Genomic DNA, 20,691 nt, shown 5'->3' with positions numbered 1-20,691 from the left:
TTTAAAAACACATCTTCAGATGGCCTTTTTAATTGTTTTAAACATATCTTTGAGGACTTGGGGTCAGTTTTGTATAAGAGATAGGACATCTGAGGTGAACTTTAACACATATATAGAAATATTAATACGACTGCTACAATACCTTAGCTAATTAAATATTGTAAATCAGCTCACTCATCGATCAAATAATAAATATTACTTCTTAGGCCAAATAAATAAGACTGACCCGGTTTTTAGATTAACTATTGGCAATTTTGTATAATGCCCTCTGTACGCAAATAAATGGTAAAGACATTGAATGAGATAATGTAACAAGCTTTATACAGTTCCCACAGTATGAAAACTTGGTATACGGCCATTCTCCTACATTTGTCTCATTAAAATATTCACAGTAATAGTTGCTAACAAGTATCACTTAGTATTTTCTGGAGACAGACAATATTAGGTTTTCTGCTGCTAACAGAGAATGAACTCAGACTCATTTACAAAAACAAAGTCATTAGGCTATAACGACTAGCTAATAAATATAAAATCCTGTGGCGCCTGAATCAACGAGTCCAGAAAAGGCGGAGGCGCCTCCCAAGTCGCCCAGTATTTCTGTCCTTCCTTTTGCCCAATACCTATAAGAAAAGTCCACTCCTAACTAGCAACCGGCCACTGAAGCGCTTAGGCGCCCTCGCCTCCTCCGCGACCCGGTGGCCGGAAGCAGTTTTTCTGTTCCCTATTGGCTCGTCATAGGACGAGTCAGTCAAGACTGCCCACCTGTAAGTCCCGCCCCCGCCCGTCACACACGCACACCCCTAGGAAGTTCAACCAAACCCGACTGCGCAAGAAAACCAGCTAACACGCCTGCGCGGGCGCGGGGGCCCCGGAAGCAGTTTCTCGGTCTGTGACACGTAGCAACAGGGCTACTGCCGGGTCTGGAACTGAGTTTGGGGGGTTACTAAGGGCCGCTGGAGCTGCAGCCGCCACCGCCGCCGAAGCGTTTGGTGAGTGTCCGAGTCCCATGTTGCCCTTTCAGCTTGTGGCAGCAGTTGTACGGGTCGGCTGTCTGGTCTGTCTGCGCGGGCTGTGGTCTTTCCCTCAAACCCCCCACTCCCTCTCAAGACCCTGCACTGCCTGTCCTCTAGTTTATATCTAAGTGCAGCGGCGTCTACTCACGACCTCGCCTCTACCTCGGGCCTGTCAGCTCCCCAATGTCCAAAGGTCTTCTCAGACCTCAGTTCCTCACCCCCACCTCAAGACCACCTCCAGATGCGGACTGCGGTTACAGAAATGCGTTCCCTCTGAGGGTGTTTGCTTAATCAAACGAATCAAGTAGGACCTTGAGAGTAAACAGTGTTTGCCATCTCTCTCCTGTTGCAGATCGTTTGCAATGTCAGGCTTTGATAACTTAAACAGCGGTTTCTACCAGACAAGTTACAGCATCGACGAACAATCTCAGCAGTCCTACGACTATGGAGGAAGTGGAGGACCCTACAGCAAGTAACTTTGCAACTTTGACCACCTACTTAGTCTATATAATTCATGAAAGAATGTTTTCAGGATGCCCTTTTCTGCGTTAAAAAAAAATGTGAACCTATTCCTATTCAGAAATGTGATTTAGTGTCATTTTTTTTTTCTTGGTCTAGAGACATTTGGTTTGAGTTTGAAAGGGTTACCCTGTTGATGATTGATTTCCTGAAAAGTAAAAAAATCTTCTAGTGTGCCAAGAAAGGACGAGTACCTTGTTGAAATAATATTTACAAATAGTCTGGATGGGTGGTTCAGCTACCTAGAGTATAAGGCTATTTATTCACTAAAAATGAAAAATTATTTGATAAGTAAGTCTGACCTTCAAACTTCAACAGCATATTTAAAGAGCTTAGTGACAAGGGTGAGCAGTGGATGCTCCCCATTATGCGTCATCTGGTGACTGGTATGGCCATTGGTAATTTTTCTTACTCACATACTGAAACACTATGGTGAGTACTAGAGAAGATCATTTTCTGGTTGAAGAAGAGAATTCAAAATCCTTAGGGTCTGAACTGTTTAAAGTAATAAGGTCATCTGTAATATCTGGTGTTTGGGATACTTTGAAAGTTTTCAGTCAGTCTGTTTTGGACGTCATGTCTTTAGCCTCTTAGAATAAAGGTATAAATCATAGTGGTTGCTCCCGTGAATGAAGGAGTTTCGCGTGCATATCCCTTTCCTGGTGGTCTTTAATCTTTCTGAGACTCTTACAGAAACGATGGGCCTATTTTCCAGAAATACACGGAAACACTCATACGTACCTACATTAACAGACACGTAACTTGATACAGTTTAGATATGTGTGTACATCTATAGATCTTGAATTTGGGTTTCACAGAGGCTCTTCCGGGATGAGAGTGGGGGGGGGGGATGCTGTGAGTCCAGTTATTCAGTGAGGCACAGGCACCACTAGAATATGCGTTCTTACGTTAGCATTGGAAATGACCGTGCCAGAGCTTTTCTAAGCATAAAGAAAACTCAGGCTAATTTTTATAACCCATAGATTATTTAAATCTATTTAATTTGAGGCATAGACAGATAAATCTTCTAATTTAACCTGTTGATGAATGGAGTATATAGAAATATCTTCTATGAATTAGATTTTCTTTTTCTGTTCTCAACTACAAAGCAGTGACAGTTGACTCTAATTAGTCAGTTTGGCAGGATTTCAAACCATACATAGAGTGTCCCTTTCACTTATCAAAATAAATATTTTAGTGAGAGTTTTGTGTACTTGGAAGCAAATAATCCTGTGATCTGATTCCATCTGGAAAATCCCTAAACAACAGAATTTTTGAAGAGTCTGACACAGTATGACTTCTTTTGATCAAATGATCTCTTCTCTTTACTCTCAATAGAACTGTTCTATTTAGAATGCAATTTCCCAGGCTACTCTTTCTAGTTTTGTATCCTGACCATATTTTTGTGATTTAAATGTGTGACTTTTCCCCTCCTTATACCCAACAATTAAGTGACTATGTTTTTCCCATGTAGCTGTTAGGCACAAACCCTGGTGCTTGGTATTCACCCGCTTCTATTTTACCCAGCCCTATGTCAGTAAGCATTGCTTCATACTGGTGGAGACATTTTACATATTCATAGTTATCAGCTGGCATTCGTGCAGGCTTGTGAATTATTCTTGAGAAAGCAAAAGCCATGCAGTAACTATAATACTTATGAGATTCCCAAGTTTTATTTATAAAAAAATTAGATTCATTTGCTTCTATATGTGCCTGCAAGTAGATCTGCTATCTAATTATATTTTAAATATTATCTCAACTGGCCAGCTTGTGTTTGATTGGCTTTGTTAACTTGTTATCAAAAATGAGTGATAACTTTAGTTGTTAGAGGAAACCTAGATTCATATAGTTTAATTATCCTTGCTCAGCTAGCTAATGCTGATGACGGTTGTTCTTGTGTAAGTGGGTATTCACACACGAAATTAGTATGTCTGTATTCCAGAGAAACTAGGACCCTGCAGATACAGAATATAATTTTGAAGCCATCTGTGTAAAGAAGGGTTTTGAAACAATGCTTATTAATTATTAAAAGTTGATGATCACTGGAGTTAAATAGCTTAGTTTTGAATACTGGTACCACAGTGGCAAATTATTTTAAGTCAAATTTAAGTTTATGTATCCTTACAATGAGGGCAATAGTAAACTCATTTCATGGGGTTGTAGTTAGTAATAGACAGTTCACATTAAACTCTTACAAAACAGTGCTTTGCACATAATGACATTCAAAGGGAGTGTTTGAGACATTTGAAGTAGTTAAGATATACCTCCATACATATTGCAATAACTCATTTTAGAGTTAGCCAATTGATTTTTAAATTTTAATATTTTTGTTCTTTGAAAGTTTTGTTACATTTATACATGTATTACTTATATCTATTCAGTACCTCTTTCCACCTTCTTGTGCCTTCTGGCTATCTTCCTCCCAACTTCATGTCCTCTTTTTTATGGTTATTAATAACGTCCTGAGTCTAATTAGTACTGCCTTATGTACATGAGTCTGTGGCCATGTACTGGGTCACGAACAGTTTACCTGCTCGCTGTGTCCTGAAAGAAGAAACTTCCCTCAGCACTGTCATCTCCAGTAGCTTTCCTATGAGGATGGGCCCTTGGCCCATTCTCAAGCCGTGGTATAATTTTGACTGTCTTGATCTTGTGCAGGCTTGTTAAGGTAAGCACAGATACTGTCAGTGTATGTGTGCAGCAGCCAGGTCACATCCAGAAGTCAGCATTGTGCAGCTCAACCCCATTCCCTCCTTTACATTCTTCCTGTCCCCACTTCTGTGAAAGTCTTTGAGCCTCAAATCATGGGAGATTGATGTAGTGTTATTTGGCTAGTTAATAGTACTAGTTGTACTATTAAAATCACAGGAAGGACTTTAGATAGCTGAACATTTAGCATTGCTTCATCTTTTAATTGTGTAATTAATTTAGAATTAGTTTTATTTTTAAATTCTCAGCATTAATGGCTCTCACTACATTTTTGCATTTTTCAAACAGAAACCAGAAGTAATCAAAAATACATAGGCTGTCATTTTAAAATATCTTTAAAATAATTGTTTTAATTTCATATTGCTCACTGTGTAATAAAAGTAGCCCACTGAAGTACTAGATATATGGGGAGACCAGCACTTATGCCCAGTACTTCAGCGCAGTCTATTCCCTCTCAGTCACTTGGACAGCTCACAGTAAAGTGTTCTTCCTGAAGACAGGATTTGGGATAAACCCAATGAGGCAATAAGTATACAGTCCCTTAGACCACTTTACAGCACAATTCAGACACAAGATGGTCTAAGCACATTGTATATTCAGAAAGCTGTCACAAAGGACAAACTCGACTGTACCCTTCCCCCACCCTCACCCCCCCAGATTGATGTTTCTTACCAAGGTCTTGTCATTTGCAAACTACTAAACTCTGATGTGTGAAAGAATGATGATTCCATGGGTAGCGCTACAGAACATCCATCTCACTGTAGACTGTTGGCCTGTCAGCAGGGCATTAGGACCTTTTCTTTGTGGATACTCTATAAAGAGGTTTGGAAGGGATTAAGTACTCTGTGGCTGCTGAGAGAGGGAAAAAAAGGCATCCAGGAATAACTACTTGTTAATTGGTTGAAATCAGGAAAATACAACTTAAAATGTCTTTGATTTACAGGCAGTATGCTGGCTGTGACTACTCTCAGCAAGGCCGATATGTCCCTCCAGACATGATGCAGCCACAGCAGACATATACTGGGCAAATTTACCAGCCAACTCAGGCCTATCCTCCAACTACACCTCAGACATTCTATGGAGACAGCTTTGAGGAGGAGCCTCCTTTGTTAGAAGGTAGGATGGAAGGGTATTGGTTGACGAAGACCATGTCTGAAAAGCATAAGGCGAGAAATATTTTCAATTTTAAAGTAGTTTGAATTTTCCAATATCTTATAGACTTCGCTAATTTGGCATCTTTAGTTGGAAAGTCTGAAATGCAACCCACCCCCTTTGTTTTTCCCCTGAGATAGCATCTTGCTTTGAAACCCAAGGCGGCCTCAAACTTGGAGCATTCGTTTCCTTTTGCCATAGCCTTACAAATGCTAAGATTGTAGGTGCGAGACGTTATGCTTAGCTTAAAATGTTTTGAATATTAAATTGGTGTTAAAAGCATTGAATTTCAGACAATATCAAAATTGTCTTTTGATACTGGAGGTGCCCAGCATATGCTCTGGTCTCCAGTTGCTTAGCAAAAACAAATCCTAAGAGATGTTGTCTTTTCTTACTGATCTTAAAATATGAGTAGGTAGCGTTTGGTCAGTAACTAATTTAAAAGAGAGTTAATTCTGGGGCAGAAGAGACCATTTATTTGTGCACATAATGTTCAAACATGACAGTGAGAACATCTACTTTTATTCCAGATTACTAATTAAATTCTGCCTATGGGAGATGTGAAAGCAAATAGCATGGTATATATAGATCTGTGTGAAAATAAACTCCATTGATTATATAAAAAAACAAGATGGCTCTTAAAGAATATTCCAGAAATCTGAGCCCAGATGCATGCAATAATCACATGTAGTTTTATGGGTACAGGGTGTTCCTAAAGCCCCTGGTAGAGTCATGCTTTTGTTAGCCATGCCCAGGTGTTGTTTTACTTGACTGTGAGCTAGAGGTGGGTCTTGTTCATCTCCATATCCCTTCTAACCCAGAGGTTAGGCATCAGCAGAAGCCCAGCCTATAAAATGGTCATGAGCACCCAGTAAAGCATCACTGACTGTTACTGAACCTGATTCTTCCTTTGTGTTTAGCTTTGTGTCTGTTTAGGCATTAATTCTGGAAATCACCACAGATCCGAAAAGTTGTAACAAGAGTGTCCATTGCTGAAAACTATTTTGAAATAGAAGGAATTGGTCTCTTATTCTGTGGAGTAATGTAAAAATTTTAAGTAAATTTACATAAACTGCTAAAGGCATGTCACAAAATATAACTTCCTTATTTTTTACTGTTTTAGAGTTGGGGATCAATTTTGACCACATTTGGCAAAAAACACTAACGGTGCTACACCCCCTGAGGGCAGCGGATGGCAGCATCATGAATGAGACGGACTTGGCAGGGCCAGTGGTGTTCTGCCTTGCTTTTGGGGCCACACTGTTACTGGTAAGGTATCAGCTGTAAAATAAGAGCAGGATTTTAAATCAGAAGACATTTGGAACCTCATCTCTTTGATAGATTTTAGGGTGTATTGGTTTCTTAAATGTGTATGTATTCCTCATTTCTCCATTAGTAGTAAGTATTGGGCAACATATGTAAAAACTAATTTCTTGAACCAGGTGTAGGAGACAAAACAATGGTAAGTAACAACCACAAATCACAGCTGTAATCAGAGCCTGAGACTGAAGCAGGAAGAGTGAGTGCCAGGCCAGTCTGGACTGTATATTGAGATGCTGTGCTCGTGTGTTTGTGTGTGTGTGTGTGTGTGTGTGTGTGTGTGTGTGTGTGTGTGTGTGTGTGTGTGTAATAGTGAAAAATACGAAAAAAATGAACATCAGAATTTCTTAATTTTAGAAAATTGACAATATTTTGTTATTGTCTTATACGCTTAAAAATTAGAGATTTTGCTCTTATTTATTTAGTCTTGTCCTATTTTTGTTTATGTTGCTGTGATAAAATACCCAGAGGAAATAGGGTTGAGAAGCCCTCAAGAAGAAATGGTTATTTTAGCACAATTCCCAATTATAAACCACCCATCACTGCCTAGATGTAAAGACGTCAGGAACTTTAAATACTCTATTACATCCACAGTCAAGAGCAGACAGAAATGAATGCAGTCATGTTCAGGACATAAACCCAGAACCTCCTTTAAATAGTCTTCTTCCACATCAGTGTATTCAAGAACAATCCCCCATAAGCAAGTCCATGGGCTAGCCTCATCTAGACAGTTCCCCACAAACAAGTTTACAGGCTAGCTTCATCTAGACAGTCCCCCACAAACAAGTCCACATGCTAACTTCATCTAGATAGTCCCCCACAAACAAGTCTATAGGCTAGCTTCATCTAGACAGTCCCCCACAAACAAGTCAATAGGCTAGCCTCATCTAGACAGTCCCCTACAAACAGGTTGATAGACAGGCCACATAAGTATGTCCATGGGTTAGCCTGATCTAGATAGTCCCTCACAAACAAGTCTATAGGCTAGCTTCATCTAGACAGTTCCCCACAAACAAGTCCACAGGCTAGCATTATTTAGATATTTCTCCACAAAAGTGTCCACAGGTTAGCCTGATCTAGACCTTCCCTCACAAATGTACTCACAAATGTGTTCAAATTCCTAATCTAGAATTAGCTCATTGAGACTCTTCCCAGGTGAGTCCAGGTTGTGTCAGATTTAAAATGAACTATTTCAAATGGTTAACCCTTTCATTGTATAGCTTTCCTGTACAGTTCAACTTCTAATGAATTCAAATATTAAAGAATGACAAGTTTTTGTCTCTACCTCTCAGTTCCTCAAGAAGATATTGAAAGAAAAAGTTGCTATTTGTTGTCACGTCCCTTAGTCTGAATTACAAAAGATAATGTACTTGATAGAAAATGCTGTCTGTAGCCAGTAGACCTGAGCTTCCACACACACTCCCACTTGGCCTTGACCTGACACTTCAGTCAGCCCTTCAGTTCCCTCTGCAGGATAATAGCCTGGGCTGCCCAACTAGCCAAGCAGAATTGTTTTGTGCTACCACACCTAGACAAAAGACTGGGCTTGGAGTCTTAGACCTATAATCTCAGCATTTGTGAAGATGAATCCGGAGGATTACCCTGACTTTAAAACCAGTCTGGGTTAGAATGAGACCTTTGTCTAAAAACAAAAGAAAAACTAGGACATACTCTGAGAGTTGTAAAACTAAGAGCACTGTGCAAAGTAGAATTCATCATTTATTGCCCAGTTAATTCACTTCTCAGTGAGTTTAGCTTCTTCAAATGGCCACAGCCCATATCAGGTATTTACAAGTAAACGTTAAGTCCAGCAAATGCCTCAATTCTACCACAATTTATAGAGGCATTTTCAAGGTTTAGTCTTGTGTAATAAAGGTCTCGTCTTTTGCAGTTCCTTTTTGGGATTTTTCTGTAGACTTGTTTTCATGAGTGTTTTGTTTTTAAGGACAGGTCTCACTTGTGTAGCCTTGCCTGGTCTGGAACTCAGTTATGTAGGTCAGATTGACCTTGAACTCAGAGATATGCCTAGAATCTTTGGATTAAAGTTTTTTTGTTTGTTTGTTTTTTGTTTTGTTTTGTTTTTTGCCACCACACCTAGCTAAGTATTTTTATAAGAACAGAACTTTCAATGTTCATGCTTTTGTTTTTAATCATAGGTAGGACTGTAGCATCCATCATAGGATTTGAAAAAACAATGAGAAAAGAGTTTCTTTCCATCACATTTACCTGGCTTTTTCACCGTCCTTCTTGGGTTCTGGCTTCCCTTTTTTTTTCTGGATTTTTTTTTTCTCTCCCTATTCAGATGTATAGCAAGCTCAGATGCTAACAAGAATTACAGTAGATATCTGTTTTGGGAAGTGATGTGTCAAAGTTAAGAAGAGTTTGAAATCAGGGTCTGCACAGGTTCAAGCATAGCAGACTCCCAGTGCTGAGGGGGAAAGTGGACACAGATGCCACTCCTGACCAAGAGCTGTCTGCAATTGATGCAAAGGGACAATTTAGTCTTTTCCAATAGAGCCTCACTGTGGATATTAACCACGCTTCAGGGCTTGCCCACACCCAAGAGTAGATGGCTAACACAAAAGGAACGCAGTGGTAATTTGTAGATATTTGGAGACTTGTTATCTTATACAGCTTTGCTTGGGGTTTTTATTGTTGTTTTATGTGTTTGTGTGTTTTTGTTTTAAAGAAATTTACAAAAAAAGGAAATGGAGTCTTGTGGATAGGAAGATGGGGAGGATGTTCAAGGATTGGAACAGAGAAAACGTGTAATCAGAATAGATTTTAATTAAGGGAGAGAAAAAGTGTGACCAGAATTTTAACTAAAACAGAAGGGTATAAACTGAGTGCTTTGTCTTCTTCCACTGCACCTCTGTTGATTTTGATGCTTATGAATTGAGTATTTTATGCATGTGGTATTTTGTGTGAAATAAGGCCCAGATGACACTTTCCTGTCTTTAACCTATTTTCTTCTCTTTTCCTACAGGCTGGCAAAATCCAATTTGGCTATGTATACGGGATCAGTGCAATTGGGTGTTTAGGAATGTTTTGTTTGTTAAACTTAATGAGTATGACAGGTGTCTCATTTGGTTGTGTGGCAAGTGTCCTGGGATACTGTCTTCTTCCCATGATCCTGCTGTCCAGCTTTGCAGTGGTATTTTCTTTACAGTAAGTACTAATCTTAAACTCAGATTTAGTTGACGAGTTCTGTGTAATAGGATGGACTTCACCTTCACGTTGAGATAAAGCCCTGATTTAGCAAACATTTGTTGTATCTCATTGTCTTAGTTAGGATTTCCATTATTATGAAGAGACACCATGACCAAGGCAACTCTTATAGGACAACATTTAATTTGGGGCTGGCTTCCAGGTTCAGAGGTTCAGTTCATTTTCATGGCAGGAACCATGGGTGCATCCCTGTAGACATGGTTTTGAGAAGGAGCTGAGAGTTCTACATCATGAACCAACTGCAGCCAGGAGATGTATGCTTAACCTCTTTGATAGTCTGGCTATATCAATCTCGAAGCAGTCAGGCTTGCTGAAAACATGACTAGTAAATAGTAAGTGGTTATGGGGAATGGGAGTGCTGGTGTGTATAACTGGAGAGAGGTCCTGAAAACTGTTGAGTATCCTAACAGTCAAAGCAAAGGTAGCCAGGCCAAGAGCCAGTAATGCCAAAGCTGGGAAACAGCTTAAAGGAGCAAAATAATTATACTACTTACATTAAATCATTGAGCACTCTTCAAGTCATTAGGCATTTGATAAAATAGTCTTGTTTTTATGTATGTCTGTATATGGATTAAAAATGTCTTAAGCCCTGCAATCTGCTCTCATCTGCAAAACCATGCATTAAAAAGTTGTTGCCTTAGAATAGTGTATAGGTTTGGTTTTTAATATCTAATCTTTCTAATTTTCCTTTTTTTCCCCCCCCCGTTGCAGAGGAATGGTAGGAATTCTTCTCACTGCCACAATTATTGGATGGTGTAGTTTTTCTGCTTCCAAAATTTTTATTTCTGCATTAGCTATGGATGGACAACAACTTTTAGTGGCATATCCCTGCGCTTTATTGTATGGAGTCTTTGCGCTGATTTCCGTCTTTTGAACTGATTTTGTCTGGGACATGGATATCAGTGGGCCGAATTCACATAAAGGACCTTGGACTCTTAAAATTGGACCAGCAAACTACTGCAGTGCAGCTCATTCCGCTTCCCAGTAGCCTGGAAGCAACAGAAGTAGACAAGTCTTGTTCATTTGTACAGGACAGTTGAACACAGTGGCATCAACTGAGTCGGCTATCTGAGTGTTTGTGCTTAAACAGCTGAGTAGTACGATTTCTTTCCTGACCCTACAGCCTTTAACAAACAACTCTTTTTCCTTATAAATTATAATAGGATGTTTTTGATAGATTTTTACCAAGTGGAAAACGAACTACAAAGCTGATAATCTTTCTCAGAAACAACCCAGTTAGAGTTAAAGAAACAAAATTTACTGCAGAAATATTTTTCAAAGGAATTAGGAAAGAAAATACTTGCTGTATCCTCAAGATAAGTGCACTGAAATAAAGCTGAGCAAAACAAAATCCCAGTGGAGAGCTTTTTGAGTTTGCACATCAAATATTTGACATTTCCATAAATCGTCTCATGAAATCTGTGCTGAGATTCAGAGGTAATCGTTCACAATCTACCTGACTAGAGAAGTGTGAACAACTGTTTGGACACTAGTGTCAACCTAATCTGGACTGGCCACATGACCGCTTAGTTCTGTCTCCACATGTCCCAGAAAAAAGAAATTACTAAATTTTTTTGAGAAAACAATATTTAAAATTTCACAATTTCAGTATTGCATTATCAATGTATAGTGAATTTGATGCTTATTAAATTTTTCCCAATTAATTTTGCTGTGGAGTGTACTTTCTCTAAACTTCTGTTCTCTGTCTTTTCATTAGGTTTGATTTTCACTCCTGATATAAAGCCAGCTTTGAAAGTAGAAGTAATCTAGTGTCCAGTCAGGCAGATACGAAGTTAGAACGCAATTATTATGAATGACAGTGTTTCTTCCTGACTTTAAATTCACTTGGTTTGTGTCATGCCATCTGGTGACAGAATCTTTAGGAAAGTGTTATATATCTTGTGTGTGAACTCCTGGCTTTTAAACCTCAGATTTTGGACAATTCTTAGTAATAGTAAAGGCAAGGATGGGATGAAAAATAAAGTCTGACCTTTTTATGAGAGAAGACCAGAAACCAAAAGAAAAATGCTAAATTAATAATGCAGACTAATTTTTAGAGTAAATTTTTACATAGAAAAGGAGTGTCACACGCTATTTCTTTATTCTTGTATTCTGGGTTTTATACTAATGGAGAGTTCAGACTATACTTTGACAACTAACAGATTGCATTTGAAGCATATCTCTACTTTTTGCTAGTACCTTCCCCCTTCTCTGGTTTCGGATACTGGATCTCATGCTGTCAGTGCCAGGCTGGCCCTGAACTCCTAACAGTCATTTTCAAGTCATTTTATGTACTTACTGAGGCAAGTATGCAAGTGCCGTCTTTTAATATACTATTGTTCATAGTGAATAGGGAAGACATACTTGAGAAGCTATTTCATATTTAGTTATATTTAACCCATTGCTACCCAGTTCCCCAGATACATCCTATTTTCTTATTATTTTTTGCTTCCCCTTACAACATCTTTTTTATTTGATTTATTGTTGTATGGTTTTGTAGTGGTGATGTTGGCTATGTTTTATTTAAATGTACTTATATGGTACTGGCCTATAATTTATTATCCCCATGCTCAACAAAAGTTACTAGCATATTAAGATATGAAGCAATTTAACTAATGATTTTTCTATAAAAATGGCTACATAGTGGAATTGCATCTAATATATAGTTTAAGAATTTGCTTGACTACCTGAACCATGTATAGCATTTTCTTTTATAATTCTCTTTAGATAAATATCAGCATAATCATGTTTATGTAGACAGTCAAGTCTGATACAGTATATCTCAAAAGTATTTTTGGACAGTCTTTTTTGAGTGCTCAGCATAGCTTAAAGTTTACCTATTGAGTAATTGAAAGCCACTGTGAAGGCAACACATAAGCACATTTCACAGCTCACTCTTGGTCTTGGATTCAGTAAATGAAGTAATAAGTCTGCTTACTAGTGAGTGATTTGTGTATACCTATGTGTTTATTTTACATATAGTTGGTTAATTGGGCCTACAGCCTAAATGCATACTTTATATCTTTGCTATAATTCTGTTGCCTACTGTTTTCCAGAGCTGTACTGGATTTCTAGACATTCTTTATATGCAGACATAGAGTTCTGTTCATCATTTAAAATCAGAAAAATCTACAAAATGATGGGTTTCATAATGACATTTTTATACATTAATATAAGAAATTTTAATATGAATGAAATCATGTCATTTGTGGATAAATGGTAGTACTAGAAATCATTATGTTAGGTGAAAATACCGATATTCAGAAAGAAAACTATCATGTTTCAGGTAGAATGTTGTTAGGGAACAGAGAGACCAGTGGGAAAGGGTGAATGGCTAGGTGTGATGTCAGTGGATGGGGGGGAACCTTTAAAGTTTATTTCTTTTTTCTTTTCCTTTTTGGTTAGATCTTATAACTGATTACAGGCCTACACCACCACTCCTGATGAAAAATTCATAAATCTTGAATTGAATACTGATGTGTGTGTGTGTGTGTGTGTGTGTGTGTGTGTGGTGGAAGATTTTTTGGAAAACCTTTATAATGATGAGAGTTTGCACAGACTTAATAATACATAATTGAAATTTCATGTATGTATTCTTAATCTTAGGGTTCTACTGAAATATGCTCCAAAGCTAAGTAAGTGTCTTACAGTTCTATTGCGACAAAGTACCATGACCAAAGCAAGTTATAGAAAAGTTTATTGGGGCCTTAAAGTTCCAGAGTGTTAGAGTCCATCACCATTACAGCAGGAACATGGCACCAAGCAGATACACATGACACTTAACTGTAACTGAGTCCTTATTCAGGACTGGGAGAGTCATGAGCAAAACTAGGAATTGTTGGGCTTTTGGAACCTCAAAGCATAACCCTAGTGGCACATGCTAAACACATCTACATTTGCTAATCCTTCCTAAACAGTTCCACCGCTGGGACCAAGCATTCAATATAAGAGCTTATAGTCGCCATTGCTAGTTATATCGCCCCATCTATTACCATTAACAATATTCAGTTATGTTTTCAGTGTAGTGCCTACTCAGAAGGGCAGTTTTACTCATAAAACAATTCGACCTTTGAGCAAAAGGAATTACAGAAGTTATGTATTCTCAAAGATAATGACTCAACAACAAAGTGACAAGGATTGAGAACATGTTTGGAGGTTTCTCCTGCCATGTCAAATACAGCAGGCAGACCATAGCAGTGCCCTATTCTGCCTTCTCTTGCCTGGTGTTCACTAGATTTCCTTTCAAATCCCAGCTGTGAACTACAACATTGTCTCCATTTTTTAAACATCAAGGGCTTTTTGTTAGGATCTTTTATTTGTGTTTTGAAATAAAAGCTTAATTTCTCAAACAGTTTGTCTCAGGGTTTTACTGCTGTGAACAGACACCATGACCATGGGAAGTCTTATAAAGGCCAACATTTAATTGGGGCTGGCTCAGGTTCAGAGGTTTAGTCCAGTATCATCAAGGCAGGAACATGGCAGCATCCAGGCAGGCATGGTACAAGAGGAGCGGAGAGTTCTCACCTTCATATGAAGGCTGCTAGCAGAATACTGACTTCCAGAGCTAGGATGAGGGTCTTAAAGCCCACATCCACAGTGACACACCTATTCCAACAGGGCCACACTTTCTAATAGTGCCACTCCCTGGGCCGAGCAAATATAAGTCATTACACAATTTATCTCAGTGCATGTTTGTTTTGAAACCTAATCTTTAGAAACAGACTATTTAATATCAAGAAAAAACCAAAAGTAAATTCTCATAAGTATCTGTTAGGCAAGTTTAACATTTTTTTCTAAAGTATATTTAGTTTATAATTGTGCTTGTGATGGAGTAAGAATAGCAAGATATTGTTAGCTGTGCTGTAAACATATGTTGGCTTGGGAGTGCTTGCCAGGGGCACCTGAGAATGGTCTGTCACTAGTGTTTTCCCTCAACATGTACTGTTTATTTTCAAGGAGCCTAAATAGAGCTAAATCTCACATCAAGGCATGTACCTCCTTTCTACTATCATAAAGGATTGTTTTTACTCTTCAGCATCAAACCACATACAGGAGTTGGAAGTGAACTGCTTTCTATTACTTGGATTTTAGGCTGTTTTACTCATTAATGATACCAGAAATAATCAATAGAACTAGCAGTGGGGAACTTGAAATTTTAATTATTAAATTATTGATTTCTAAGGGTTGACACAGTCCGTAGCCAAAAGTATAATTAACAAATGTCTCAGAGGGCTGAGAAGTTTTTCTGCTGATCTCTGCTGGCAGAAGGGTGGCATTTGCATCTCAGGTAGAGATAATTCTCCTGGCCCTGTGCATCAAGTCTCCCTGTAATTAATGAGAACATCATCTGCTGATGGAGCACAATGTCCTATGTTTGTGCAAATACATTTAAATGATTATTTACTCAAATGAGAACTCATTAAACACAGAGCTGTTCTAATTTAAAAGTGCACTTTCTTAAGCACATTAGGTTCTCAAAATCATGTATTGCATTTTTGTGAGCTTAACTAATTAGGCTTACCTTTGGTAAATAAATTTGATCTATTTCTGAAATTTAAACTGGATCTGCAGAAAGCTTTCGGAATGAAAAAATATCTATCAAAGTCTTTTTTTCAAACTTGTTGCATACAGAACAAAGAAACTTGAAGTATTTGCTGAAATATTTAAGTTGCCTAGATGTTTTTCTTTTTATCTACTTGAATTTTTCTGTTTCTCCTAAAAGTAGAGAAAATGGCATCAATGCATTTTCTGAGTTAAAATCCTGGGATAAACTAAAACGATGTTTGTAGTTTTGTTTTTCTGGTCCTTGATAGTATTTAAGACTTGATGGTCTTTATTTTAGACCATTAGTGATCAAAATTTTATTTTACTGTTCTAAAATTTTAAAATTGGCACACCTTTATTTCACTTTTCAGTTCAGCCATCATGTAAACAAATAGCATGTAAATACAGCATTTGTAAAGACTCACTATCAACTATTTGGGCATATATAAAAGCCTGAAAATTTACTAACAAAATCCAGATATAGATATATTTCACTAATGTGCACTTTTGGAAGGGGCGGTCTTCAAAGCCGTATCAGTGGATGTCATGGGGTGGCAGGTACAGGTAGGCAGCGGAGGGAGCCAGGATGGTATTTAATCATTTCACCTGTTACACATCCATCCCCAGAGGATCTCCATCACCCCTTTGCGCTTTTTCCTCTTTTTTTTTTTTTTTTTTTTTTTGTCAACGACACAAGCAGGAGTCTTCCTGAGAAGAGAGGACCAGAATTGAGAAAATGCTTTCATCAGATTTTCTAGAGGCAAGCCTGGACCATTTTCTTGATTGGTGGTTGATGTGGGAGGGTCTTGGATTGACCTGCCCACTGTAGTAATGCCACCCTACACTGTATAAAAAAGCAGTCTGAGCCAGGAGAACAGTGTTCTCCGTGGTCTGATTCAGTTCCCGTTTCCAGATTCCTGCCATGATTTTCTGCCTTGGCTTTTTTTCCTGCTGGACTGTAAACTGTAACATGAAATAAATCCTTTTCTCCTCAAGTTACTTTTGGTCATAGTGTTTATCACAGCAGTAGAAAGTAGACTAGGACAAGCATCAAAAGAAACCCTGTCCCTCCCAACAGTACCATACTACTCATATTGAATATTTCATATTGTTAGAAATTATACATCTGACCTGGTATTCTGACTGTTTTTGTTTAACATAATGGTTTCAAAACTTCATTTTACTTAACCTTTTTTTATTATTATTAGATATTCTGTATTTACATTTGAGATGTTATAACCCCACCGCCCTGCTCCCATCCCCCTCTCCCTCCACTTACTTTCATGAAGGTGCACTCCCTCCTAATCACCCTTTCTACCCCAGTGCCTTGGCATTCCCCTACATTGGGAAAATGTGCCCTCCCTGGATCAAAGGCCTCTTCTCACATTGATGCCAGACATTGGTATCTTCAGCTACATATGCACCTAGATCAATAGGTCTCTCAATGTGTTCTCAGTGGTTAGTGTTTTAGTCCATGGGAGTTTTGGTGGGTTTGGTTGGTTGATAATGTTGTTCTTCCCATGAAGTTGCAACCCCTTTCAGCTCCTTCAGTCCTTTCTTTAGCACCTTCATTGGGGTCTCCATGTTCGGTCTAATGGTTAGTTGCAAGCAGATACAGTTGCTCAGCTGTATCTGTATGACTCTGGTAGAGCCCCTGAGGAGGCATCTCTATCTGATTGCTGACAGTAAGTACTTCTTGACATCAGCAATACTACTTGGTTTTGGTGGCTGCATTTGTGGTGGTTCCTTGGGTGAAGCAGACTCTGAATGATCTTTTCTTCAATCCCTGCTCCTCTATTTGACCTTGTATTTCCTCCTGTGGGTGTGTTGTTCTCCCTTCTAAGAAGGACTGAGACATCCACATTTTGACCTTCTTGTTGAGCTTCATAAATTCTGTGAATTGTTTTTTGGGTACTCAGAGATTTTGGGGCTGGTATCTGCTTATCAGTGAGTGCATACCATGTGTATTCTTTTGTGACTGGGTTACCTCACCCAGGATGATATTTTCTAGGTCCATCCATTTGCCTAGGAATTTCATGTAGCCATAGTTTCTAATAGCTGAGTAGTACTCCGATAAACAGGCTCAGAAAGAAATTAGAGAATCAACACCCTTTGGGACAATAGTCACAAAGAATATAAAATACCTTGGGGGTGACCCTAACCAAGCAAGTGAAGGATCTGTATGATAAGAACTTCAAATCTCTGAAGAAGAAAATTGAAGAAGATTTCAGAAGATGGAAAGATCTCCCATGCTCATGGATTGGAAGAATCAACATTGTAAAAATGGCCATCTTGCCAAAAGTAATCTACAGATTCAATGCAATCCCCATCAAAAATTTAACTCAATTATTCATAGAGTTGGAAAGAGCAATGTGCAAATTCATCTGGAATAACAAAAAAAAAAATAGAATGGTGAAATCTTTTCTCAACAATAAAAGAATTTCCAGGGGAATCACCATCACTGACCTCAAGCTATATTACAAAGCAATTATGATTAAAAAAAAAAACATGGTATTGGTACAGAGATAGGCAGGTAAATCAATGGAACAGAATTGAAGACCCAGAAATTAACCCACACACCTATGGTCACTTGATCTTTGACAAAGGAGCTAAACACATTCAATGGAAAAAGGACAGACTCTTCAACAAATGGTATTGGTTCAACTGGCAGTCCGAATGCAGAAGAATGCAAATTGATACTTTTGTATCTCCTTGTACAAAGCTCAAGTGCAAGTGAATCAAAGACCTCCACATAAAACCAGGTACACTGAAACTATTAGAAGAGAAAGTGGGGAAGAACTTAGAACACACAGGCACAAAATTGCTAAGACCTAACTCTCAGGTGACAGCAGATGATGGTGAGGATGTAGAGAAAGAGGAACACCCCTCCACTGATGGTGGAGTTGTAAGCTGGTACAATCACTCTGGAAATCAGTTTGGCAGTTCCTCAGAAAATTGTACATAGTCCTACCTGAAGACCCAGTTATTCCACTCCTGGGCATATGCCCCCAAAATGCTTCAACATATAACATATAACAAGGACACATGCTCTACCATGTTCATAGCAGCCTTATTTATAATAACCAGAAGCTGGAAAGAACCCAGATGTTCTTCAACAAAGGAATGGATATAGAAAGTGTGGTACATTTACTTAACCTTTTAAAATGACATGCCACTTCATTATGTTAGTCTTTACATGGCCAAAGTTGGGATCTTTGCTTTTTCTTAACAAGACAAAATGGTGGTGTGTTAGCCCTAACATTTTTTGTTTCCAGAATACAACATTTATTCATAATAATGCTCAAATGAGTCATTACTGTAAACTAAGAATTTAAATTTTAAAAAATGTTAAGAATTTCACTTCTCAGTGGTTTACTGTGAGGCTTTTATCTGTTGAAGCATGCACGCCTCAGCTGTGACTAAACAAAGCACTGCTGTGGGTCTCAATGGTCTCACCCTTGTTATTCTGATCTTAATCAATGAAATTCTGACAAAGGTACAAGGTCTCCTCCACACCTGCAGCTACTGCCACATCAGAAGGGAAGGCTTCAAAGAGAGCTCCTTGAATATTTGTTAGAGATATCATGACAGTCACTTTTAAGTCACTGTCTCCCCCTAGCATTTGTAGAAGTTTTGGCCCATGCTAATTTTACATTTTACCCTTATAGGATCTACACACAATTGAATTTAGTAGTGTCAAACTGAACTGTATTAACAATCAGTGTTTGAAATAAAAGTATAGCATGATATGGCAGTGACCTTACTCAAACTTGACTTCATTAGTCAATTAGTTCCTAAATTTCCAAGGATTAAAATATACCTAGTAAGAACTCCTCAGATATCTATACTAATTCATTTATTTCATTATTGTATTGAGTTCTAAAAATAATTGAGTTTCTTAATAGAATACTGTCAAGTGCATTTCTCCTGCTTTTTTTGTTTTTCATTTTAGTGAGAATGTTTGGAAGGTGCTTACTGTTCTGTTGTGTTGTGGTATCTAAATAAATTTATTACTTAATATATTTTGAGGAAAAACTTATTTTTTAAATTAAAATGCAATTCTTTGAACAGCATTCCTTTCTGGGGTCCAGAGAATAGCTAAACTTTTAATTTCGAAAAAGTAAATTTATTAAGAATGTAGCAAGCCAAACCAAAAAGTTAATTGCACAAAGCAGATAATTAAAACACACAGATAGATAGCAAAGCATTAACTCAGACACAACACACAACAGAAACAACTGGAGTAACCTGACTGAAAGAATAAACAAGAGTCACCTCAACTCACACCCATGAAACACACACAGAAATCCCTTGAAAAGACATAGTTGTGCTAGAGTCTCATCACTGAGCTTCCCAGCTTCTCCTTTCCACTCCAGCCATTTTCACATCATGGGGTCATCCATAATCATGTCTGCTGAAACCACGTTCTCCTCCTAGGTGCTCTCAAGAAAACAATGTTTTTCACTCCTGGGATATTTTGCTATTTTTCTTTGTCCCTATCACAGGTTTAGGAGGGCTGGGCTGTCCATGGATAAGGAGCCTTGGATGTGAAATGAAATGGGGAGTCTTCCCACTTCCACAGCCAGCTTCTATGTAAGCCTAAACACCCACATGACAGTTTACTTATGTGTTGTGTGTTACACTTAACTATGCCTCTCGGTAAATTAAGCCCCATATCTGGCTCTGTCACAAGGGATTACCTAAGCCATGCTCAGTTTTTACCATGTCATTAAATAATATTCTATTCTAACTCTACTGGAGATCACAATACTGGAAGGATAAGTCAGTTTTGGTTTTGCCTATAAAAGGTTCAAGCATTTCTCTTGCTCCAAATCAAAGGTTGAACTGCATCTCCACTGATGTGCAGGTGTTTTGATGAGTTCATATTTGATCATTTATTTTAAACCAACATTAGAATTTAATGTTTTACATGATCCACAAGTTAAATGTTTTGTGAGTAGCAATGCAAACTGTCCTAACCAGAAGCCATCTACAAGCAGAATAGGAGCTAAGTTAAGGGTGAAAAAGTTAAGCCTGAAATGAAGGCAATGGCCATCTCAATAGAGCCTTTTGGGAGACAAGGAAAGTTGGGAGAAACAATGCCAAACTGTGCTAGGGAGCTTATCTTAGCATTTAGACTAAGCTACATAATCCCATAAAAATTTTGTTATATGAAAGCAAAGCATAGGGGGTTGGAGAAATGGAT

The 20,691-nt window shown here is 38.2% G+C and overlaps 1 protein-coding gene across 1 annotated transcript; it reads left to right on the top strand.

Annotated features, from left to right (window-relative positions):
* The first annotated feature begins 864 nt into the window (after positions 1–864).
* On the top strand, positions 865–11,591 carry YIPF5 (Yip1 domain family member 5). The gene is made up of 6 exons (XM_080919869.1): positions 865–989; positions 1,366–1,485; positions 5,185–5,357; positions 6,517–6,662; positions 9,700–9,881; positions 10,653–11,591. Exons 2-6 carry the CDS (start codon positions 1,376–1,378, stop codon positions 10,813–10,815), a joined length of 774 nt encoding a protein of 257 aa, XP_080775995.1. The 5' UTR covers positions 865–989; positions 1,366–1,375; the 3' UTR covers positions 10,816–11,591.
* The last annotated feature ends 9,100 nt before the right edge of the window (positions 11,592–20,691 follow it).

Source organism: Micromys minutus (assembly GCF_963924665.1).
Source record: "Micromys minutus genome assembly, chromosome: 8".
Taxonomy (NCBI): Eukaryota; Metazoa; Chordata; class Mammalia; order Rodentia; family Muridae; genus Micromys; species Micromys minutus.
Note: the sequence above shows the minus strand (reverse complement) of the source record. Positions and strands in the feature narration are given on the sequence as shown.

What these genes read in the sequence shown, in the direction of transcription:
- YIPF5 (XM_080919869.1), top strand. Translation starts at nt 1,376, where the DNA reads ATGTCAGGCTTTGATAACTTAAACAGCGGTTTCTACCAGACAAGTTAC. An exon ending in GGAGCCTCCTTTGTTAGAAG is followed by an intron (nt 5,358 to 6,516) that starts GTAGGATGGAAG and finishes TTACTGTTTTAG; the next exon opens with AGTTGGGGATCAATTTTGAC. An exon ending in GCAGTGGTATTTTCTTTACA is followed by an intron (nt 9,882 to 10,652) that starts GTAAGTACTAAT and finishes CCCCCGTTGCAG; the next exon opens with AGGAATGGTAGGAATTCTTC.